This window comes from Protopterus annectens, chromosome 7.part0 (assembly GCF_019279795.1).
Source record: "Protopterus annectens isolate FY-2018-M chromosome 7.part0, PAN1.0, whole genome shotgun sequence".
NCBI classification, from domain to species: Eukaryota; Metazoa; Chordata; order Ceratodontiformes; family Protopteridae; genus Protopterus; species Protopterus annectens.
This window is the reverse complement of record NC_056739.1, coordinates 302,981,158-303,007,996: the sequence shown is the minus strand read 5'-3', so window position 1 is coordinate 303,007,996 and position 26,839 is coordinate 302,981,158. Positions and strand designations below refer to the sequence as shown.

Sequence of the window (26,839 nt, the reverse complement as noted above, 5' to 3'; positions counted from 1 at the left end):
TTCATCCTAACATTAAGGGTAGGGTTAGAGAGAGACACATAAGGAACTAAATTAGGTACCACAAAATGTGGCATTTGCAACTACTGCAGATTTACTGTGGACTGCAAGGAGATTACCTTGGGTAATACTTGTGGAACCAAAATCAATTTTAAAAAGGGTGATTGTAATTCAACGGGTTTAGTTTACATGGCTCTATGCAACTACTGTCTTTCATTTTATGTAGGAAAGACAGAAAGGAAGTTAGCAAGGATAATTTACGAACATTTATATGACGTAAGGAAAGCCAACACAAACAATGCTTTATGCAGACATTCAATTGCCTGTGCAGGGTTCCAGAGATTTATTTTTGGGATATTAGAGATAGTCCTACAGGATGCCGGGGTGGGGGGCATGGCAAAATAAACTGGAATACAAAGAGCTGCTCTGGCAACTTAGGTTGGACACCACCAAGAAAAACAGGGCTGAACGACCATGTGTCCATTCACCCTGTGTTGAGAATGAGAGCAGCCAAACTCTCTACTGCAAAATCATGTCACCCTTAGTTAACAATTTGTTAGGTTAAAAAAAAAATTTTCTCTGATGTTTTTTGACCGATGTTTTCAGATAGGGTAATACAAATATACAGAAAGATACATATTTTTTAATTTGTTATTCTCTTTTTTTTATTCTTGCCTTTACAACATGTCTCATTTTCATTTTAAATGTATAAAATATTCCCTTTTTTAGTGTTATTTGAATGTAAATATGAATTCAATGGACTGTTTTAGAGCTCCCTTTAAATGACGCTGAGTTTGCCATTTTGTTAAACTGTTCAAATACTGTTAAGTATTTTATTATTTTTAATTGCTTAATTACCGCAATGTGGACTATTTAAGAGCTTTGTAATTAACTATTATTCAAGTTCTAAGGAAGTCCAGAGCAGGATGAAAGTGCTTAACTTGGGGATTTTTTATCTTAGTGCGATTAATAAACCTGGGTCTGTTTCCTTACTTACAACAATAAATAAATAATGTCTGCAGTTTTCTCTATACATTGAGGTTTTGTACTGTGTAAATTACTTTCATTGAAATGTATAGTCAATGTAATTACTTTACTTTTAGATAGCTTCTGTTTGCATTTTTTTTGAAAATGTGTGCATTGATGAGTACTGTATATGTGTGTCTGTGTATATATATATATATATATATATATATATATATATATATATATATATATATATATATATATACTTTCATATATATTTATATACAAACATACATAGATACACAGGCACACACAAACATGTTGAATGTGCTGTTGAAGCAGTGATTCCATGGCTTTCATTATTTTTCCTTAATGTCTCTTAGTATGCATATGGACATTACTTTACAGTGAGGATTAGTGTTGCTCATTTCTCCACTATTGTACAATTTTGAAGTTAGTATATTTAACTTTTTTCATGGTGTGGAACCACAGCCCCCACACATGGGGTGTGCAGCCATGCACAAACACTGTATATCTTTGCTTTGTGTCTTTTTATATAGGTACTGTGATGATATGAGATAGTGCCAGATGTGCTAGGGGGAGTAGGGCAGTACATGTGTAACATATACCAGCAAAGCTAGCTGGCATTTTGTAAAGAATTATATGTCATTTGAATACCAAACTGATTTGTTCAGATTTCTGTGTTAAAAATGTATTTGTAAGGTAATTTGTGTTAAAATGTATCAATATTGGGTCCTGCTGGACAGAAAAGAAATATACATGCACGTTAGACTGTATTGTTGTAATTGATACACTTTAACAGAGGATACTAGAAGGGAAGACGTTGAGCTTAGCTCGGCTAACCTTAAGAAAAAGAGCCTGAAAAGTGGAACAAAATAATATTAACATTTGAAGATAGACTACAGTTAATAAACATGGTTTTACTACCCAAGATTCTATATATAGCTTTGGCAATGCAACTGTTACCAGAAACGAATATACTCAAAGAAAGAAACTCATGCCTAATACATTTTTTATGGTTTCCCAAAAGAAACAGAATAGCTTTAATACATCATATCAGACCATGGAAACAGGGAGGATTAAACTTTCCTGATAATAAAAACATATAATAAAGCATCAATATCTAAAACAATCTCAGTTTGGATAAGCCCAAATTATTCTGCAAATTGGAAAGAATTACTAACTGTAATATCAATAAATTAATTTGATTTACAAAAAAAATTTCAAACAACAGATAAAAACAATTTTCCATGGCACATATTATGTATTAGTATGCAATATAACATAACTAAGCCCACTAAAACTTGTATGATTAATTATTACATTGACTCATTTAGGAAAATTAGTAATGCAAATATAGATTTAAAAATCTGGTTTGATCTTTTAACACCATTTATAGTTACAAAGAGCTATCCACATAAAATATACAGAGAAATAATGAATTCCTGGGAACAGAAAGGATTTTTTTGTTGGCTTCAATGTATCAAAGAACTAAACGTTCTGGATATGCAAACAATAGAAACATACAAAATTCCACAACAAGATTGGCTAACTATGCAAAGCATTCTGATGTATTTACAAGATTTATGCAGAATAATTAGTAATTCTTCATTTAAAGAAATACCTAAACTTACGAAATACCTATACGAAATCATATATAATGATTATGACATGAGAAATAGTATTTCGAAATTTTACAAGATATTGATAAATTATAAATCAAGACCCAAATCCTCATATTGGAATTATATAACAAAAGGACACTCAATACAGCTAACTGAAGAAATGAAATCAAATATTTTATTATCAATAAAACATACATCCTTTACACAATACTGGAAAGTTTTTAATTGGAAATGCTTGCACAGAGCATTCTTAACTCCAGATAGAATTACTAAAATTAATTCTTCCACAAAGGGAATATGTTGGAGGTGTGAGAAAATACACAGTGCAGATTGGAATCACATTTTTTTCCGACTGTGTTAAAATTAAGCCATTTTGGAATGGTATTAAAAACTTTTTTACAAGCTATATTTAATGAATCGTTTAACTTATCTAAAGCGCTAGTATTATTAAATGTGTACGAAGGTCCTCATTTGAATGAGTCAAATATGTATCTAGTTTGGACAATACTTGCAATCTCAAGGAAGTGTATAACAAGAAGATGGAATACAAACACAATACTGACTTTGGAAGACTTTTACAGCCTACTGAAGACCACAGCATTGTTGGAAATTAAAATTAAAGAATTAAGGATTCATCCTAAGCCATTTATTAACAATCCATGGAAAAAAGTCTTATAATTAATTGACACTTTACAATAACTGAACAGATACACTCTGATAACTGGACTGTTATACCTATAAAATGATTGTATATATTGAGCTCTGTCATAGTGTCAGACTGATGTAAATAGTGTACATAGTTATTTAAGATGTTATATACAAATACTATGGAATTTATTCAGCTGTATTTGAAAAATAAAAAAAATTTGAGAAAGAAAAAGAGCCTGAAATTAAGTGACTTGGTTTAAACCATAAAGATTTTATCTCACAGGTCTGAATGCAGCCAGAGACATGATGTTTGTGAAAAGCCTGGGCTGGGATCCTGCTCTGTTGTCTTTAGTGGTGAACTAATTGCTACCCTGGGGTGCCAGCGAATGGCTTGTTTGTTTTTCCAGGAAGGGTGGAAGTGCTAGAATTGTTTTACAGTTTCTAGATACTATAATATACCTTAGCTAAAGTTCTGTGTGTGTATTGTGACACATCAGTGCCAAGTCCTGGCTTAGTTTTTAGTGTGAGGGTACTGTGGGAAACACAGTCAGGTGACCAGATGGGATGTCATTCTGTATCCAGCACTGAAATTGTATTTGAATACTAGTGAGAGATGTGAGGAGTGCACTCTGTTTTTGGACCTGACAAGACACTCATCACTTTCATCTTGCCTTGCTTTAGTAAGTAACTATGGAACAGTAATTCTTCAGTCAGTTAAAAACAATATAGTGAGATTAGCTAAATGTTTTTTTTTCTGCATCTGTCTGAGTCTTTCAATCAATCTATGCTGTATTTTTTATATTTCCAGTGACAAACTCTGGTGTTTATTGCAAATATATATTCAGTATTTTCATGTTTTTTTTATTATTTATTATTAAATATATCATAGCGGATTACTAAGCTAATATCGTAGAAGTACTTAGTCAATGTCCATGCCAATGGCAAGGCAGAATAGCAGCGCTGACAGAGTCACCCTGGAATATCTCCCTTTGAATTTATATCCCTGGGATAATACGCTGTCTTTTATCATGGCTTAATTGCAAAGTGGTCTGCCACTGTTTCACGGAAACTGTAATGTAGTTGATCAGTGTAGGATGTACTAGTCAAAGCCCGAGATTGCATTTAGTGATGACTTCCCATGTCCAGGAGGGTTGTGTGTGCTGTCCCTGGTAAGTATTTATGGTGCCCCATCCAGTGATCCAGATTCCTCTTGAACAGTGTCATAGAGGTATTCACATGCATTGGTAGCCTGTTCCTAAGATGTGGCAGTTGCTAGGAGATAAATCTGTCCCTCCAGCATGTACTATTTAAGTTGTAGTCCATGTTTAAGTCCCTGGAACAGGTAGTCCTAGACACATTTGATTTACGGATATGCAGTAAGTTCATTAGGTTTGGGTCTTGGGTTGCTCTGTAGGCCAGGCATAAGTCTGTCCTAAGAAGTCTATGAGATATGGAGTCTAGTGACACGGATTTTAGTTGGTACATGTAAGGCATGTGCTGGAGGCCCTTAATCTTCTTTGTTAGAAACCTCTGAGGTCTCTCTAGTTGCTGTAGGTGCTTAGTACAGTACATACCGAATGGGGCATTGTACTCAAGTATGGGCCAGATAAGTGCCAAGTATAGGGGGATTATAACTTTTTTGCTCTTGAGGTGATGCTTTACTAATCAAGTCAGCTATGTGGAAAGCTTTCCTTACAATGGTTGGCACATGGTGGTCGAAATTAAGGTCACGGTCAACCTGTGATCCCAGGTCTCATCATTTCATGGGTACTTAGGGTACTGTTATTGATTTGATAGTGTAAAGGGACATTGTTTGTGCTGAAGGGAATGATGATGCATTTCTTTGCATTCAGTTTGAGACAGTGACGAATACACCAGTCATTGGTCTGTGTGAAACCCTCCTGGAGTATACTGACATCATTTGGGGTTTCAATGACTGCATCTAGTTTGCAGTCATTTGCAAACTTGGTCAGCCACAACCCTTTAGTTTTGACCTGAACTTCTGAGAAGTGTATTCCAAATAGTAGGAGGACCAGCACTGACCCATGTGGCTGTCTGCTAACTTTGATAGTGTGTGTCCAGTTTGTAAGCTAGCTATAAACCCATCTTACAATGAAGGGGGTTACATTCAGTTTGCTAAGTTTATCGGTAATGCCTGAATGTGGGATTGTATCGAAAGCCTTTGCCAAGTCGAGGTATGCTGTGTGCACAGATTTGCCCTCATCAACAGCCTTGGTCACACTTTCAAAGAAATTCACCAGATTTAACAGGCAGGATCTGCCCTTCATGAAGCTGATTTGGTTAGGATCCAGGGTTTGGAGGTCACCTATATCTTTATTTATGAGGTCCATAATGATACGTTCCGTGGCCTTACAGATGAGGCAGGTTAGGCTTATGGGTCTGTAATTCCCCGAGTCTGTTGCCAGGCCACCTTTGAGGAGGGGAATAACTATAGCTGTTCTCCATTCTGCAGGGACAAAGACTGTGGTTAGGCTATGACTGAAAAGGGGACTTAGTGGTAATATTAGTTCTTGTTTTAGCCTGTTTAGAACACTGCCTGCAATGTCATTTGGTCCCATAGAGGTCATGTTCTTTGCCTTGGACAGGGCTTTGAGGACCTGCTCTTCAGATATGTAAGGTGGGGGGAGGCTTGCTGTTGGTTAGGAGGTGATAAGGGAGTGGAATTTTCACCAAACCTATTCACTAGCAGGTTTGCTCTCTTTTTTGGGTCAATGTGTGATACTGTTGGCCACCAGTTCTGCACATGTTTGGGTCCTATCTTTCAGGTTACGTGCATAGCTGTAAAAGGCCTTATGGTTATCTTTGACAGTACTTGCTAGGTTTCTCTCAGAGGAGCTGTCGGAGCATTTGACAAGTTGTCTTATTTGCCTATTAAGGCTGAGGAGGGTGCTTTGCCATTGTTTGGTCCTTGCCTTTGTTTTCTTGGACAGCAACTTTTTGTGTTTATTGTAGAGTTTGTTGATTCTGGAACTCCACCATGGCAGCATGATTTTACTTTGGGCTCTGGCTTTGATTCTGTCTGGTACAGCTGAGTTTATATACGTTTGCAAATGATTGTAACGGTTAGTGTAAGCTTTGGTGTAGTTACTGGGGATCAGTAATAAGCCATTTGCTACAATGGCTTAATACAATAAAAGAGTTTTTTCTCTTCAGCTGAAGAGCTGAGGGCATAGGGCACTGGTTCATGGTATTGGCCTAGGGTGTTGGTTGAGCCAGCTATGCTTCTTCTTTTATGACAGGATTTCCATCAAAACTAAACAGATTTATTCACTGAAGTTAATGATAGGTAGTGAAAATACATGTACATATCCAAGTATCTTGAGTAACATTACCCAACCCATAGTTTGCCTGGCATGTAAACAAAACCTCTTGCAAGATTAATAGTCATAAACTTTGCCACTCTACTTATAAAAAACTGCCAGCGCTTGCTGTTTTGGAGTTTGTCAGTTAATGGTGAATGAAAAAATAAGTATATCTGTACTTGTTTGTTTATGTGTATGTATGCACATCACAAACGCACTCATGAGCACTCACACTTTTTAAATACTGCATGGGTCTATATATAGTCTTGATCACTACTTTCCATTTTACATCTTGCATCACAGTCTTCTTATGAACATATACAGAAATAAGTAGGCTTATTTTAAATGCCAGCAAATACCTTTCCATCCTGATCAAAACACACACAACTTTCAAATTGGATAACTTTAAATGTGAAGTGGTCAAGCCGTAATGAATGACAAATATGCAGATTCAAAGCATGAGGGCATCAGCAGCCTTATCATGTGTATAAATAAACTTTGCCTACAGTTCTACAGGTCAGGACAGCAAGGCTGATATGGGAAATACAAAAAGTCACAGCTGTCTGGACACAGAGCAGAATATTAAGGTTATGAGTTTTCAGCTACTTCCATCCTGTAGATTTGAATCTGATTCCTTCAGTCCTCATTTGTCAATTATGCAACTCTAAGCAAATCATAACCAGATAGTACTTCAAAGGTCTCCCATGAAAGGAGGCTCTCTTGCCTAGTGGGCTCCTTGTCTAACCAATGAATAAAAAAATGTAAAACAGCTTAACCACTATTGTACAAGTTTTCAACAGAGATACTACAAATGTCTGTCAAGACAGAAACAGAAGGTGTGGCCCTCACTAAATACCAATGATGAAATTTTACAGTAGATCTGCACCTTAACCTCCAAGCATTTTTAAATATTACGACCTATTTCAAGATAATAATCTCAAACATAATTTTCTTCTTTCCTTTTTTCCACCTTGCTGTTGCTAAATATTTTTGTCTGCAAGTGATCTTGATGCTGCTGTGTCTAAAATCGGTTTGATTTGACCTGAAATTCATAAAGCCAGGAATTCCATTCCAACTATGGGGGGCGGCACAGTGGTGCAGTGGTTAACATTGTCACCTCACAGCAAGAGGTTCTCCGGTTCGATTCTCAGCTGGGGTGCCTTCTGTGTGGAGTTTGCATGTTCTCCCTGTGTTTGCGTGGGTTTCCTCCGGGTACTCTGGTTTCCTCCCACATTCCAAAGACATGCATCTGGAGCATTTCTCCCCGGGCCTCCGCTGAAAACAGGCTCTGTGGAACCTAGTCGGACATTCCCGGTCAACAAATGTTAAATTAAAAACTAGATCTGTTGCCAGCCCCCTGCACACGTTTCTAACAGTGTTTATGCCTCTGATAAGCCCAGGGCATGTAATTATCCAGAAGCACAGATAAGCTGGGGTGAAAGGGGCATCTGCCCAGGTGTAAGGTGTTTTTTTTTCCTGCTCCTCAGTTGGAGATGGGGGGGTGAGTGAATTTGAGCTAGTGATCCAGAGATGAGGGGCACCAGATTGGAAAGACGCTCTAGATGAATGAGCTATAGATCTGTAATTATGAGTGGGACTGAATGCTGTACAAACAGCAACTAGCGTGTAGCTACATCACTGAAAATTTAACATCGCCCTCTTAGTGGTAACAAATTTTACATATAGCTAAGACACAAGAGATCCCTTACTTTCTACAAAACATGCTGTATTCTAAAAATAAGGCAGCCAGGCAGCTACAACATATGAAATCCCCAAGCTGGCAAAATATTCTCAATGCACCAAAAGTTCCACAACAATAAGAATGTATCAGCAAGAGAGATCTCACCTTTATAATTGAGGATGTCTTCAGTGTAAGCAAGAATACTGGGGAAGATACTGCTGAGGGAGAGTCCAAGAAAGGCAGTCCCAATGAAGAGGAACACTTCACTATAGACAAAGATGAGCAACAACAGGAAGGTAAGGATCACACCGGTCTGAAATAAAGATCAGTTATTAATATTATTTTAAATTCAACACAGTTTACATTTTAATTTTTACCAGTTTACACTTTAATTTGATGCATGGTTACATCTTTCCAGACTGAGGTATGTTTTCAGTGTACTGGCACCTTGTAACCACTTGCTACTTTAGTGTTTGGGTGCCCAATGTGCTCCCATCTGCACAAAGACTATTGGAACCAGACAGACCAGTTGCTTCTAGTTCTTAGGATGTGGGCTGATAGGGATCACAAAAAAGGGTGTAGCTACCACTGTCCTAGTAAAGCACCGCAATGAAATTAAGACATGTTAGCCATGTAATTAAAAGAGAGGCATGAAACAATGGAAACATCTGCTTGCCTGACACACGAGTACCTGACGCACATCCTTTTTAGATGAGATACAGCTGGACCTCAAAACTTAACAACAAATGCTTCCCTTGCAGCAAGTCTTGCCTAAACACTATTTCTGGGGGAACAGAAAAACAACCATTCGCATTTTACAGTCCTGTACCTCAACTGCTTCTCCGGCCTAGAAACCACTGCCAGATCTAAGTCACTGTTGCTACAGGAAACAAGCTGAATGGATCACTAGCACATCTATGCTCAGTTTGCAACATATGGTTTTGGATGCAGTGACAGAACAGAAGAATGCATGGGAAAGAAAGGGCAGGGCTACTGGGGATAGGAAGAATTCAGGTCTCTGTCAGCTAGGATCTGCAACTTATCCAGGATGTAGAGAAATAGGCAATCAAGCACTATCTGCTGTTAAAGTCCATATTCAGCATTTGATCTACACTGTGTAACATGTGGCCCAGTAATAACCACTGAGCTATACTATAATTCAAATCTGCAGGCCCTTTTGTAGGACAGCTTAGTAATGCTAATCTGGCTACTCAAAGCATGCAGACAAATGTGATCCAAAAACAGCTTTTTGGGAATAGAAAGTGTACCCTCCCCCAACCCTGCTCCACACATTAACTACTGAATGCAAGCTTTTAGGTAACAGGACTGTGTAATCCAAAAAATAGTTACAGACTAGATAGACCAGTTGTGAAGCAGCATGATTCCCACTTGCTGGTTAAAAGTCTTTACAAACTATTTTTCAGTGTCTTAATGAGTTATGGCTGTTTTACAGTGCTGGCCTTAAAAATGGTGACTATGTTTCAACTAACTCTTATTTCAAAAATAAAGATGGTTCATCAACTATAAAATGTATAATCCAGTTTCTTACCACACCAATGGCCTCACATACATTTTTTTCCACCACAGTCAAGAGATCTGTTATCATACAAGACAGTGCAGTATGAAATATTGGGTTATATGTCCAGTTGCATGGCCTTAATAATCAATGTTTAATGTTTTGCTCACATTTATGAAGACACAAGAATGATATAAGCTTACACTTGGAAAGAAGTTTCTTCTTCTCTGCATCACAATCTCCTTCTACAGAAAACACTGCACACATATCATTCCATCTTTTTACCCCGACTGTAATGCAAACCTGGGCTACTAACCATACCAGACTGACTGCATGTTTTACAGTAAAGGCAGGTAATCATACGTAAGCTGTAACTTTTGATTCTGAAGAATGTAGGAGGGAGTCTATGAAATGGCTTGTACAGAAGCCTGCTTATATTCATCCATGTAGTGCATCAGTATCCAGACTCTCACACAAACAACTAATGGCACTTTAATAATGTAACCCAAATCCAGGTGTAATTAAACAGTCAGGCATTACTGCATAGCACTGGTTTTCTAACAGCTACATTACATTACATGCAACAGTAATGACCTAAACATCTGGAAATACAGTTTCTGTCAGATCTTTGTTGTGTGTCATACATTTATTTATTTTTTCCTGTTACAAATGTTACCAGGTCTCCAGTAAAATATCTAAACTATTTGGAGGAGACATCTTTTTAAGAAATAAGTCATAATTAAAAAGCACTTGTAAATGACTGAAAGTTACCATGTTGATAAAGACCATGATGGAAGGTCTCAGTCTGAAGGACACGGGAATCGATACGAGTCTTCCTATCATGATGAAGGCCCAGAACAGACTAGGAAGGTAACCAGCTTCTTTGTGCGCTATGGAAAGGGGTTGTTCTACAGCATATGTGTACACAAATGCAGAATATGCTCCCTAAAAGAAAAAAAGTCATTCAATGAATTCAGTCATCAGTGTAACAGTTGTACTGTAGCATGGGATCAACAGGAATTCACGCTTCATTAAAACTCAGTACTTTCTTTTATTACTACACTCACTCAGCTTTCTTACTGGATTTCTTTCCTGTGCTTCATGTAGCAGATATCTGTCTCACTGAAAAATATTTGCTTATTTGTCACCAGGGCCTGCTATTAAATAATTCTCTAAACTGGTAGAATTCTTAGCACATTTATGACTTGGAGAACACTGAAATCATACAGCTCAACTGTCCATATTTTCACAGAATGCCCAGATTTTTGCCTCATATGCTTGGTCTGTTCTTCATAAAATTTGTGGTTTTCTGCCAAATCACAGGGATTATCTGAGGAATGAAGTCACCAAATAATGAACTGCATCTGAGTTTTAGACTTCAAATATATCAGAAAATGTACGTTAATAAAAACCCTGTTACTCTAGCAAACATCTAAGCTTATAAGAGCAACATTTAAAATCTGTCCCTATTTTGGGGCCTTTGTCCCCCCATTTTGTTGGGCTTTGTCCAGATTTCTTGCACTAAGAGCTATGACTGAAATCATTTTATATTTTATCACAATTTATAACACAAACTCGAGGTCTCAGCCCTGTTTTATCACCCTCAAGAAATCACTTTCTGCTGATGTGCCCCACATATATTTCGGTAATGCTGTAGACTAATCAGGGTCTTCAAATGAGGTGGGATTGTATATTTAAGTATTCATCTCACTAGAAGACACTGAATAAAGGTACTGACAGAATACCATTGATGACAGATTCTTCAGTGTGTCCCAGTGATAGAAGTTCAGCGATGAATTAAAAATGAAATTCACTTAATGAAAAAGTCCCAATTCACAAATTGAAATAAATGCATAAAATAAACCTGTGTTCCATTCCCACGCATCCTAAGCTATTTACATCAAGTATAACAAGTAATTTCACTAACTTTGTGAAACTAATTACAAAATAAAAGATTTAAACCCTCAGTGCTTGATTTGTTGTGTACTTCAATAACATGCTTGCTTCACTGCAGTTCACTTTGTGCAAACTTTCATGTTTCACAACTTGTTGATGAAGATGATGTGTAATCAATGCATCAAAACAATTTACTTCTGGTCACACCCTGACAATCTCCAAGATGAACATATAAATGTATATAAAAATTGGGAAATTATCACCCTTGCATTGCTGGTCTTTAATTACTTAGGTTTAGCTTTATGATACTCACTCCCTCTTGTATTTATCTGACATCTGTTTACCAGGAAAGTCAGACTGGGACAGAGCCCATTTTCAGAGAAGGCCCTGGGAGAAACGCTCCACACGCATGTCTTTGAAGTGTGGGGAGGAAACTGGAGCACCCTGAGGAAACCCATGTAAATGCAGGGATGACATGCAGACTCCACACAGAAGGTACCCCAGCCGAGAATGAACCAGAGAACCTCTTGCTGTGAGGTGACAATGCTAAACACTGCACCACTGCACTTGACATAAACAGTTTTTCAGTTATAATATGCAGGCTTCTTGTCATTCTGTTCAATGCAGGAGGGACTTGCATTTGGAGAGCTACTCTGTTAGTAAATTTCACTTCATTACACCAAAAATGAACCAATAATGGTCGTACTTGACTTATTTATCAAGGTTGTCTTGTTACCTGTCGCATCCTAAACAATCCATCTGTCTTAATCATTTAGCACCTATAAAAACTATAGTCCTTTAAACACTTCGCCACTTCTGTCAAATATTCACCTCATAAGACAGTTATCTTTCTTCTGCCACATCCTTAATCAGTGGCACCCACAGTCTGACTTGCTAAATGTATGCACTAATGTGTTAAATAAATGCCCATATGATCAAACACAGCCTATCCATGGAGCTGTCCAGATTCTCTGTGTCACTATATTTGAAGATGGGAGCTCTTCTCTGTGCCAACAGACAACTATAGCACTACAGGAGCAGTCTCTCTTTCCTTTACCTCGAAGATTAGTCAACATATCCCCCCAAAATTTATCTTTCTAAACATGAACAAAGAAGATGGATTTGGAAACATTTTACCACAACAAATGTGATCAATAGGTTATGTGGGTGGTTTCAAAGAAGACAACAGACAACCCTTCTTTGCAATTTTCAGTTATTTGCTTTCTTCATTTTATTCTTTCAGTGCTTCAAATGCACATGCTGTCACAAAGCTCATAATCCAGCCTCCCACAAAATGTATATTCCTAGGATGTTCTTCGTGTTTCACTGTTGCAGTCATTACATTTGGGTAATCTGCTGGCAGGTTGCCCTCAGTCGGCCTGAATAACAAAGTCTTGGGTCCTGCGTCAGTTGCGGTCTCCTCTTCCATGATGTCAGGTCGTCAGGGGTATAAAACATGCAGCTGATGCCATTTTAATCAGTCTTTCTTGCTGCGTGGTGCCCGAAGCAGAAGCAGTTCGCATGTGCCGGTCGGCCGACTCCTGAAATTTTCGTTTTTGAGTTTCAGAACCGAAGTCTTCAAACTAAAGCTAAGTACCCCGTTGGGGAAACTTTTTCTTGCTCCTTACCGATGTCAGTAAAAGTTAATAATTGTATTACTTGTCGGAAGCAAATACCTCATAAGGATTTTCATTTGTACTGTATTTCCTTGCCTAGGTCCTGATCACAACGTGCCTTGCTGTCAGTTTTGTGCTAAAGTTAACCAATTCACTATTAAGCGTTGGTATATTTTTGCTTCTAAATATTTTGGTTCAAGATTTAACTACCCTAAAATGTAGTCGGTTAGCAATCCGACTACCGGAGTTCACAAAAAACGCAAGGAAAAAGACAGAGACAGATCATCGAGGTCCAAAACCGATGAAGAAGCTTCTCCTAAGCCAGTCACTGGGTCGCCGGTACTCAGTAAGGTGCATTTGCAGCCCCTGATACCCATTACTTTTGAGTCGCAGACCTCTACCGAGACCCATTCAGAGTCCGGTATGCCACGGTATTCACAAAGTATTGAACCTGCGGATGTCTCTCCCTTGGATGGGTCTGGAGCCTCTGAGCAGGCACCGGCTTCTGAGTGTGTTTTCAGGCCTCAACATTTTAATATTAAACCGACGCCATCAACAAAAGCAAGGTCAAAAATTACTTATGTCTAAAAACCCAACATATGAGCCACATGGTCAGGCCCTTATGCCTAAAAAACAAATGATCAAAATGGCTGAGGATTTAATTACCTTGATCAGGGGTTCCCAACCCCCCCACTAAGAGGCCTAGGCAAGGCACTGATTATGAATCTTCAGATCAGGTTTCCATTTCTTCTGATCCCTCTTCTGATCAGGAATTTTCTATTCCACCTTATGAGTATTCCGATGCAGAGGAATCCATCCCATCTGCATCTCCTCCTGAGGATTACTCTTTTGGGAGACTTTGCATACTTTAAGGGAATATTTTCACTGAGTGAGCCAGGACTTCTCGGAATCAAAATAGAGGCTTAGGGATTTCCTTCTTCTTCCTCAGCATAGGCCTTTGGCAATACCTCCTGTATTAGACATTGTTGATGATGTGTTCTCGGAATCAAGCATGGCTCCTGATTCCCTGCCTCTGGCTCCTAGTAAGCCAGACGGATATTACAGGGTTCCTGACTCCCACAAATATCTTTTCAAAAATCCTGCTGCTGATCCTGAGACTGTTTCTCAGAGTCCGAAGGGTGTTAAGGCTTCTACAGCCAAAAATACTACCCCTTCTGATAGAGATTCCAGGGCGCTGGATAGATGGGGTAAAAAGGTTTATACATCTGCAACCTTGGCAATCAGGGCTTTAAACTGCCAGTTTCATATGCTTAAATATCAACAGCATGTTATGGGCTTACTGAAACAGAAAATGATGTTGACTTCTGATTGTGTGGAAAATAAAGAGTTACAGGATTTATTGCATTCAGCAGAACAGGTTGGAAAGCATACTTTGCAATGTGGTTTTTATTCCTTGGAGGCCTCTTGCAGGATCTGTGATAAGAAGGCATGCCTGGCTGAAGGAGCAAAATCTGTCTGATCATGTTAAAGCTAAATTGTTGGATGCCCCTTTACAGCATGATAGTCTGTTTGGTAATAAGGCAGAAGAGGTTTTAAAGAAAATGGAAGATAAAGCACTTTGACAAAGTACAAACTGTACTTTGGTAAATCTGGACTTAAAAGAGGCATACCTGCATATCCCAGTAAGGGAATCTTGCAGAAGATACCTTCGCTTCAAAGCAGGTTTTTTGCATTACCAATTTTCTGCACTGCCCTTTGGCTTATCTACTGCACCCAGGGTCTTTGCAAAGTGCCTGGCACCAGTAATTGCATTCTGCAGACAAAGAAACATTAAAATTTATCCTTATCTGGGCGATTGTCTCATTCAGGCAGAGGACAAGGACACACTTCTTCAACATCTGGCGTTTGTAAAAAAAAAAAAAAAAAGCTTCTAGCATGCCTAGGGTACACCATAAATGAAAAGAAACCACAACGGATACCCTCTCAAATAATTACATTCTTGGGTGCAAGCTTGAATACAACTGCCCAGATGGCTTACCTCACGCCAGACAAACAAATGCAATTGACAACATACTTCAAACAAATGGCAACAAAAACCCAGTTATCTGCAAGACAAATTCTGCAGGCTTTGGGGTTCATGGCATCCTGCATTCTACTAATTCCATATGTGAGACTGCATATGAGGAAACTTCAATGGTACCTAAAACACTTATGGAGTCAAAATTGTCACAGCCTGGAAACAATGATTCCTCTCATTCCCTGCCTACAACAGGAGTTTCTTTGGTGGGCAGAGACATGTCACCAGAACAAGGGACTGTCATTCACTCTACCTCCTGCCACCCAAATCCTAACTACAGATGCATCAGACTATGCTTGGGGGCCCCACCTGGCAGGGAGTTGCATTCAGGGCAAATGGAGCCCAAACAAAATGCATCTACATATCAACCAGAAAGAAATGCTAGCTGTTCAGAATGCTCTGACAGCCTTGAAGGACTTACGTCATCCAGGACAACTACTGATAAAGATGGACAACACCACAGTTATGTGGTACATAAACAAGCAGTTGGGTACCCATTCCTACCCCCTTTGTAGACTAGCCATGGCCTTGTGGAACACAGCCTTGACTTACCAAATACATCTTCAAGCTCAATTCCTGCCAGGAAAGCAAAATACTCTGGCAGATGACCTAAGCAGAAATCTTATGGACCCACACGATTGGAAACTGGATCCACAAATCTTCAGCATGTTAACACAGAAATGGGGGAGCCCAGACAGATCTATTTGCCTCTCCCCAAAACTATCAGTTGGACAAATTCTGCACAAGAACTCATCACAAAAAAGCATGGAAAGTGGATGCTCTATCCTTCAGCTGGAAAAACCTATCAGTCTATGACTTTCCCCCTCTGCCTCTACTCTCCAAGGTCTTACTAAAAGTCAGACAGGAAAAACCAAAAATGATTCTAATTGCTCCGGACTGGCCTCACCAACACTGGTACCCGCTCCTAAGGAATATGTCGCACCTTCCTCCATGGTACCTGCCTCAAACACCTCATCTGTTGTCTCAGCAGAACTATCAAATTCTCCACACTCGGCTCCAAACTCTGAATCTTGCAGCATGGCTAATCAACCAATTATTCAAACCACATCTCTCAGTAAACCTGTGATGGATATCATTTTGGAAGCCAGAAGGCCTAGTACTAGAAAATCTTATGCTGATAAATGGAAGAGATTATGTGCTTGGAACCAAGCACAAGGAATAGACACAGTAAAGCCCAATATTCCTCAAATTTTACAATATTTAACTGAGATGCTTGACAGGGGCCTATCTTTTTCATCAATAAAAATCCATGCCTCTGCCATCTCAGCTCATTACAACACAGAGCTTTCCCTCTTTTCTCATCCACTGCTAAAACAGTATATCAGAGGGGCCAAAAATTTAAAACCCCCCAGGAGAGCACCAACGGGACCTCAATTTTGTGCTGGAAAAACTCACACTGCTTCCTTTTGAACCAGCAGCTACTGCGGATATAAAATTTCTTTCTTGGAAGACAGCTTTTCTTTTGGCAGTCACTTCAGCTAGAAGGGTTTCAGAACTATATGCTCTCATGGCAGTGGAGCCTTTCATTATTTTTTACCCGGACAGGGTGGCCCTCAGGACCAATCCTTCTTTTATGCCTAAGGTGGTATCCAGTGTGGCTCTTAACCAGACCATTCACCTGCCAACTTTTTTCTCAAATCCGCAGAACAAGAGGGAGTGGATTCTGCATTCACTGGATGTACACAGACAACTAAGATTCTACTTAAACAGGACAAAATCTCTAAGAAAGTCTGAGCAACTGCTGGTAGCATTTGCTGCAGGATCAGAGGGGAAGGGTATATCAAAGCAGACTATTTCTAAGTGGATAAGCCATTGCATTTGTTTCTGCTACCTGCACCATGGTAAACCTGTGCCCAAGGGGATCAGATCCCATTCCACCAGGGCTGCCTCTACTTCAGCAGCTTTTCTCAGAGGGGTCCCTACCAGAGACATTCTAGAAGCTGCTACTTGGAGCTCAGTTCATACGTTCACAAAGCATTATCATTTTCTTCTCTTCTCTAAGTCCAGGGCAGGCTTTGCCACTGCAGTCCTGCAGGGTCTTATAACTGCTCCTAATGCTGTTTAGTTCCATCCTCCCATCCATAGCCTTGGGATTCTACCCAAATGTAATGACTGCAACAGTGAAACACGAAGAACATAGTACAGTTGTGTACACTTACTATAAATGTAGATGTTCAAGTGTATTCACTGTTGCAGTCTGGGTTACTCACCCACCAGCCTCCCTTTCTATACCTTTTCTTTCCTTCACTATACTCAAAAGCCTTTGTGATGTATTTGCTTTTAATTGAAGGTAAATTTTATGTTTCTAAGGTGCATTTATATATTTACAGTTTATATATATATTTTTGCTCCCCATTTGGGGGGCACCTGACATCTGGGGCAAGAAAAACTGATTAAAATGGCATCGGCTGCATGTTTTATACCCCTGACGACCTGATGTCTTGGAAGAGGAGACAGCAACCAATGCAGGACCCAAGACTTTGTTATTCAGGCCAACTAAGGGCAACCTGCCAGCAGATTACCCAAATGTAATGACTGCAACAGTGAATCCACTTGAACATCTACATTTATGGTAAGTGTACACAACTGTACTTTCTGCTGAGCTGTAAAACTTGGATGTTCAGTGTATCAGTTGCCTATAAAATACTACACTTCTATACTGATCACCTACCAGCAAATGAGAGACATACTGGGACCACCTGATCCTTCTCCCAACTAAATAGATTTTCATTTGTCTAAATCTGCTCCCAAACATAGGTATCTGCAGCTATAAGCAGATATGTCTCTGTGCCATTGAAGCACTCCAAATGACACATTTTTGTTTTTAATTATTACATAACTCACTGGATCAGAGGCAGTCAACTCACACCATCTGTCTCGATTGAGTTCCATACTCCTACCTTATTTGATGGTCATGCCTGACAGTATCAAGTGTTCTCTCACACAATCCATCCTTCTCTTTGCTGAATGCTCATGTTTCCTCTTGCCTTCTTCCTGTCTATTCCAAATATTCTTCACTAGATTGTTGCTGCTTTCCTACACATGTCTAAACCACCATTATCTGTTCGTCTTGATCTTTTCTGCAATTGGAGCTACTTGAGATTCTGCTCCGATATCCTCACTTCTTCATCTGGTCCACAGTGTGCATACCACCACACATCTCAGGCATTTCATCTCCATCATCTCTGACTTCCTCAGCTGCTCTGCCTTCACTACCAGATTTCTGTATTTACATAGTACTGGTTGCACCCCTGTTTTGTACAGCTCAGCTGAATTTTCAGCTTCTTTGATATTTGTCTGTCATACACTACCCCTGATAAACTGTGCCAGTTGGAAGCCCCTCTAATTACATCTTTGATCTCCTGATTCAGATTTCTCTTCTCCTCAACCACTCCTTTCAAGTACTTGAAGTTCTTAACTTGTTCCACTATTTCGCCTTCTTACTTGGTTCTCATCTTCTTCAAATTTCCCCCATCTGTTAACATTATAGCAGTCTTATCTGTACTCAGTTTCATCCCATGTGCCTTCAGTATTGCATTCCATTCCCCTAATGTTTGCTGAAGTTCTAGTTCATAGCCTGTATGCACATTATCTACATGCAGTGACTTTGTTGTTCTGTCCCCCTCCAACCTGTTTGCTAATGTAGTCCATCGCCAGTGTGAACAGCAGTGGGCTCAAGCTGAACCCTGAAGCATGCCCATCCTACTGGGAACCTCTGCGCAAGTCTGAACACTGCACTTGTGTCACTGGCTCCTTATATGTAGCCTCCACTAATTCTACCAATGTTTCTGGCACTATGACCCACTGCAGGACTGCCTAAATCATCTTTCATGGGACCTTGTTATATGCTTTTACCAAGTGTAAGAATATCAAGTTGAACTCTTTCCTAATCTATAACTTCTCAACTATCTGTCTCACTGCAAGAATTGGGTTGGTTGTGCTGCATCTTGATCTAAAACCAAACTCTTATCTCCCACCTTGTTTTCTACTGCTATGCATGATCATTTATCAATCACCTGCTTCAGAACTTTCATGCAATGTGACATGAGTGTGATACCTATATACTGCCCACAGTTGTGAATGTCCCCTGTGTTCTTGAACATTGGCACTAATATACTTATTCTCCAGTCCTCTGGGATATATCTTTCTCTTCTTACTGCTGAGAGTACATTCAGCAACCATTTCTACCCTAACTCACCCAACATCTTGATCATATCTGTCCTGACCACATTTAAGCATGCTGCTTTCCCTAATTAATTTCCTTAGTGTTGTTCTTACTTCTAGGGTGGGCTCCTCTCCTTTCATTTTAGGCAGTGTCTGGGGCAGCACATCTTCTGTGTGGTTTTCTTTTTTCAGATGTTCCAGACATACTCCTTCCATCTGCCCTTGATGTCTTGTGGACTGGTTGTTGCTGGCATTACTTATGAAGGATGTCTGATGACCGTCTTTTTTATCTTTCTCTCATTGCCTTGCAACCTGAAAGGAGTTTATTTGTGCCATTTACCTAATCACTTTTGAGGAACTGATAGAGTGCTTTTGATGCCTTGCCCTTCTCTATTCCAACTTTTCTCTTAGCTTCTTTGCTAGCCAAGCAGTATTTCTTCATAGTCTAGTCCATGTTTTCTATCTCTCACTTTTTCCTGCACTCCTCCTTTCTTTTGAAGACTTTCTTGGCTTTTGCATTCCATCACCAGCTTTCTTTATATACCTTATTTACATACCTGGCTCAGCTGCATATCTATTCTGTAATCCTCACACAGTGAGTCTGTCATTCTTCAACTCCACTCATTTCCTCTTCTTCCTGAGATGACATTAGAGCATTCGCTGACTACTGCTTGCAGGTGATTGTAGCAACCAGTGGTTCATGCTGGTGGCCAACAGTTTCGCTGGGGGGTGACTTTGCAATCACAGATTGTACTCCAATGCCCATTCCTTACTAGGAGGGAGTCTACCCAAGATGCAGGTTGACCATGTGTTGGCCACAATCAAGTCATTTGCTAGACAGAAGTTTAGAATGGCCTTTCCCTATTTATTCCTGTTTTCCCACCCATGTGGACCTAGGCAGCCCTTGTATACTGTCCTGTCTGTCCCAATATGTGCATTCAGGTGCCCTGTTATCAACACCAACTCATGTTGCCCTGTCTTACCTAGTAAGTCCTGCAACTGTTGTCTGAGTGCATTCTTTTCCTTTCCGTCACAACTCTGCTCTAGAACTGCAAAATTGTTTTTGAAGGATATTAACAACAGACTTCTTCTGACAAATGCCCCAATACAGTAAGACACAAACATGAATATGCACACAAACCTTCCAAGAAGCACAATTAAAGGATGTGAAATTTTCTTACTAAAAGTTACATACCTGTTCATTTCATGGCAAACACCAAGGTAAGAAGTTGTGCCCTATACAAAATACATTTCTCTCTTGGTTTTCAACAACAAGGTAGCAAGCTTTCAGTTGCACAATGAAAAAAATGGACATCAGAATAATATGTAAAGGACATTATTAGTCTTACGCTTTTTTATTTTAATTTCTTGCCAAAAAAAGCCAAATTATTTATGCTCTGTAATAATACTTTCCCTTTTGTCTTAAACTCACAACAGATAGATCAATTGGGTAAATACGTTCAAATTAAGAAGTTAAGCCGGCTCTGAAAGCCCCAAGGATCAAGCTCTGGAGCTTGGTGGCTTTTCCATTGATTTGCATGTTATATTTAAAGACAAACTACTTTCTCAAATGGCACTTTCAGTATGCCATTTACAAATTAACTCATATCACTGTAAAAAATATTACATATATTTTGTGTGAAAACTGCTCCACACCGTCACCTATTGTCATACAGAAACTAAACAAACAAAATAAAACATTACTTAAATGCCATCCACTTAAAAACTGTCCTTAACTTAAATCTAATTGTAAAATAACAGAACACACTAGAGTGGGGGCATCACCAAAAATGAAAACTTTAATTAACCCATGGTTGGAGAAAGCTGGGAAGCTACAATAAAAGCTAGAACACACAATATCATTACAGTGTTACCCTTTCTTCACATAACTCCACAACATGAGATGAAAGCCAATTACTTTAGTTGCAAATCTGTCTAAAATAATTTGATGCACTCAAGTCAGATAAATGAGTACTTCAGACTATACCATAGTCTCTTAAAGAAATGATTCAATGTCTGCTTGTGTGACTCACTTTTAATTAACCTATTCAACCACAATAAATATCCCCACTCACCAAAGACCCATTTCTTTTACTTTTGATACATAAATGTATAAAAACACAAGCAGAAGACCACCAAGAATCCAATAAACTCCTCCTGGAATACGAATGAATGAATGAATACGAAACTATTTATTGTAAAAACACACAATTCAAAGTGAATATCCACAAGCGCTTTCGCCTGAGACTCTGTCAGGCTTTTTCAAGATAATCACACAAACTCTTCAAGTGACTTATATAGTCAAGACATTGCTTAATTTGGTTCATCACTAATTAAATAATTAGTTAATTGATTAATACCACTTAATGTTTTTCCACTGTGCTCTTTAAATTTTCTATACAAGACTTCACTGCACAACGTTTCATCCTCATAACTATTAGAAGATGTATATAATCAAAGAAATAAATAAGATCTTGACCAAAATAATGGTACTTATAGATAGTTCAATACAATTAAAATAAAAAATTTTTAAAATCCGTTTGGATGTGTAGATCTTAAACTACTAATTAAATTACAACAAAAATAGTATATTAAAACTATCTAGATATTACAAATATTAAAACTCTTTCACCTATATTTAACTGAATGTGAATTCACATAAAATAAAACATCATATTTATAATGTAAAATCTTTAAACAATAAATAAACATGGTTGAATCTAAGAACAGGAATAAATGTTTTAACCCTTTCAATTATAATAACCTGGGTGTGCGTCTTGGCCGCACATAAATCCTAGTATCGGGTTGTGTACTGTTCTCTGTTAAATACTAGTATACAACGGTTAACATGGGATTCAGTGGACACTAAACTTAAACTGATTAAAGCAATTATTTATAATTTTGCTCGTCTTAATTTTAAAATACAGCTGATACTGATGGCCTCATTCAACCCTGGTGGTCTAGAGGCATCTAGTCTTAATTGCCACATTAATTCTTGCTGTTCTAGTGTAGATTCCCAGTCTCCGCCTCTTGGGTTTATAGGTACCTGTTCTAGTATTATAAATTTTAGTGACATGTTGGGACATCTTGCTGAGTGTTTGAAAAATGCATTGTTGTCTTTTCTTTTTTGGATGTCATATAAATGCTCGTAAATACGTTTACGCAGTGTCCTTTCTGTTTTTCCCACATAGAAGCTCCCACATGTCTGGCATACCCCTAAATAAATAACTCCTTTGGATGCACAGTTATAGTATGCCTCAGATTTAACATTAAAATTTCTTTGTTTAATATAATAGCTGTTACCATTCATAATGTATGGACATTGTTTACAACTGTTGCATTTAAAAGTACCAAGTCTTATTTCATGCTTGTTTCTATAATAATGTTGTTGTTTTTCAAACATATTTTTTAAGTTAGTATTTCTAATATTAACAAAAGTTGGTTTTATGGGTAAGCATTTAACAGTTTCTTCACTGGACCTAAGTATTGGCCAGTATTTTAAAATAGTATTTTTTACTTTTAATGAATCATTGTTAAAAGTATGTATAAATGCTCTTTGTTGTTCAGTGTAAACAGCATTATTCACTGTGGGGGTTTGCGTCATGGGTTTGCCTAACAGTGGGAAAAAAGTGTCCACTCTTTTGTTCTTGACTTCTAAAAAAATATTTTCAATAAGATTCTTAGGATAACCTCTTTCGAGAAATAATTCAGTCAACAGCATAGATTCCTTTTCAAAGAGACTCTCAGTACTACACATGCAAGATGCCCTAATAAATTGCCCCTTTATGATTCCTTTCTTTTGTGTGTAAGGGTGTCCACTGTTATAATGCAAATATGTGTTCGAGAATGTGCTTTTCCTGTATATTGTCGATTCAAAAACATTATCTTCCATGTTTTTAATAAGTAAAACATCCAAATAATTAACTCTATTTTCACTTATATTGTGTGAATTTTAAGAAATCTGTGGTGTTGTTGATATATATTAAAAATTCTTGGAGGTCCGCATAACTACCTTCCCAGAGAATACAAATGTCATCCAGGTATCTCTGGTAGTATGTGATGTTGTTTCCCCATGATGTTGAAAATATATATGTCTCTTCCCAAAAGAACAAAACAATATTGGCGTATGCCGAGGCACAAGGTGCGCCCATTGCCATGCCTTTTCTTTGTTTAAAAATTTCTCCATTGAAAAAAATAAAGTTGTTGTGTAATATAATTTCCATGAAGTCTATGAGTAAGTTAATATTATTTGTACTTAAGCCCGAGTGTTTTATTAAAATTTGGCTAAACCAGTCTAACCCAACAGTGTGAGGGATGCTGGGGAATAAGTCCGTTACATCTATGGTAACCATATACTTAGTCTTATGGAAAAAGTCATTGTTAATGCTCCTAAGAAACCCCCAGGAGTCTTTACAAATATGTTTAAACGACTCAATTGTACTTTTTGTGATTAAATCTATGAATTTTCCTAACGGTTCAGTAATACCACCAGCTCCTGCTACTATCGGTCTGAACTTTAGGGGGTGGAGGGTTTTGTGAACTTTTGGGATGCCAAAAATGACTGGTATTAAAGGTTTGTTCACAAATAAATAATTGAACAACTTTTCATTGATAGCACCCTGGAGGAGTTTATTGGATTTTTGGTGGTCTTCTGCTTGTTTTTAATGTTTTTTTGGGACTTAGTTCGTTATACATAAATGTATGCCAAAATAATTCTTGCAAACAGATTTAAAGCACAAGACTTTTCATTTAATTTATAATAGCCACATAGGCTTTGTAGGAGGAAAATCAAGTGCAGGGTCCTTTCACAACTATTCTCAGATTTGTACTGTATTAAATGTCCATGCCTTTGACAATACTTTGTGGTCCCTCCTCTGGCAAGTCATGGAAAGGCAAACATTTGCTGAGACTTGCATCAAAGGGGTCAGAGGTAGGTGTGTCTGACCTACAGCTTCTAGAATAACACTTCAGTTTTTGACAACCATTTCCATTAGCATGAGGCAAAAGCAAGGATGCTCATCATCATTTTCTTAGCCTGCACAGTCACAAACTTTCCTCTTGTAATTTATTCAGAGTCCTAGGGCACTGAGGAAAAAAATTAGATAGTAGATAATTAATTACCTTATTTTGATACCAGACACTTGAGAGCCTGTACATTACTATTGAAAGCACAAAATAAAACCTTGTTAAACTGATGTGATACTTCTTCAATGAGCAAAAGAACTGTAATATAAAAGCAATGTTGGGTTCTTTTGTTTGGGGCAAAACTCAAGCCCATAGCGTGGGAAGGCCAATTAAAGGCTTACTTTAATTTAGACCTTGTTGCATATAACACAATTCTAAACCACAAGTCTTAATAAATATTTAAATGTTAGTAAATTACTTGCATACCTAATATCTATTAGAGTACTTCATAATCTACCAGCCCTAAAATGGAAAAATGAAAACATCAATCTAGAATTAACACTAGGTAAATGAACTGATAAGTTATTATTCCTAGTATTTAAACTATGGTTAATGAAACCAACTCCTAATGTTGCAGAAAGCACTTCATCCTTAGAACACTTATGAACCAAAATTAGATTAGTCCTCAACAGCCTATAATCCACTGAATAAAGTTGCATAGTAAATGATAAAGATTCACATCCAACTACATATTTGGTAAATGTTCTTTGAATATGCTCAAGCTTAATCAGCTGTGAAATCCCCAAGAAATAAAGAGAGCCACAATATTCTATCATGGTGCAAATCTGGAAGAAAATAACTTTACCATAACAACCTTGTCCCTAGATATAGAGGTCCTAAAATACTTACTAATCTATCACATTTCTTAACACCACAATCTACATGAGAATCAAAAGAAAGAGATAAATCAGCAACTACACCTGCATCCTTGAGTGGTTTAACCAAGAGGCAAATAGTCTCATCCAAACCATATGGATAACTATTATTACTAGCAGCAAAATGAATAACTGAGCATTTATTATTAAATTTCATATCCTTACGTTGCACCCATGCAATTAAAATATCTAAATAGTTTTTCAAAGACTGATGATCTACTGCATTTATTGTACTTTCAATCTTTAAATTGTCTGCAAATTTACTCAGATTTGTTTAGATGTTGGGCAATCACTCAAACAACCCAAACTGCAGAGGTCCAAAAACTGACCCATGGGGAACACCACATTTAATGCATGCATATTTGGAAAATGTATTCTTAATCTTGACTCTACTTTTCTGACCTACCAACCAAATTATAACTCATCTCTTTATGAAAACATTCATGTCTATCCCTACCCAATATATCAATATAGACAGAATGTAGAACTGAATCAAAGGCCTTTGTCAGATCCAAGTAAACCACATCTGCAGCTAGGTCTTTATTCAATATGTTTGTTATATATTCATAAATAATTTTCAAGTTATATAGGCTGGATCATCCAGATATGAATCCTTGATACATATCACCAGAGATACTAAGTATGTGCTTAAATGATAAACTTAGCACCTTCCCAAAGTATTTCCCCAGTTTCCACATCAAACTGATTGGTCTGTAATCTCCAGTGATAGAACCAGGATGATTTTTACATATTGGAGTAACTGCCTCTTTCTAAATGTTTAGAACAAAATCTTCAATTGCAGTTTTATAAAACAAATACACCAAACAAGGATGCAACCAGTCCCTTATACCTCTCAGATAATAACCATTTAATCCATCTGACCAAGTTGCTGAGTTATTTTCAGTGAAATTTAATGTTTTTTCATGTTTTTTCCTTTATAGAAAGATAGATCTGGTGGAAAATCAAGGACAATGTAATTTATGGAAGATCTACAAAAAATAACCCTGGTATCAGGGTCAGTTATATACCCCAAACTCTACCTTACTATCAGGCTTGAGGCATCATCCATACCACAAGCCTTCTAAGTGTTTAAAGAAGCCATTTTTATCCAATACAGTGGTAACCAGCTTATAAAATATCTCTTGTAGTTATGATAAACAGTCTTATCATAGCTGGAGGAGTCCTACAACACCTGAACATTTTTTCCTTTTTTCTTCTAACTCATTCAAGTTTTCTGCTCCACCAGGGAGGTCTAAAATGTTTCATTCCTGTAGAAGTACATGTTGGAACAAAACAGTCAATCAGACTGTACAGTGGATATAAAAAGTGTGTACACTCCCGTTAAAATGTGAGGTTTTTGTGATATAAAAAAAGAAACCACAATAAATGATTTCAGAACTTTTCCCACCTTTAATGTGACCTATAACCTGTATAATTCAATTGAAAAACAAACAAATCTGTTAGGGGGAAAAATATTAAAAAAAAAA

At 37.9% G+C, this 26,839-nt stretch overlaps 1 protein-coding gene across 1 annotated transcript in view; it reads right to left on the bottom strand.

Moving 5' to 3' along the window:
• Positions 1-26,839, bottom strand: part of MFSD4A (major facilitator superfamily domain containing 4A) — a 1,221,833-nt gene that overhangs the window by 287,812 nt on the left and 907,182 nt on the right. Inside the window, exons 6-7 of the mRNA XM_044076823.1 lie at positions 10,549-10,722; positions 8,427-8,574 (exon numbers count right to left, since the gene is read on the bottom strand). Of these exons, the coding sequence (XP_043932758.1) occupies positions 8,427-8,574; positions 10,549-10,722 (322 nt within the window). The remainder of the gene's footprint in view (positions 1-8,426; positions 8,575-10,548; positions 10,723-26,839) is intronic.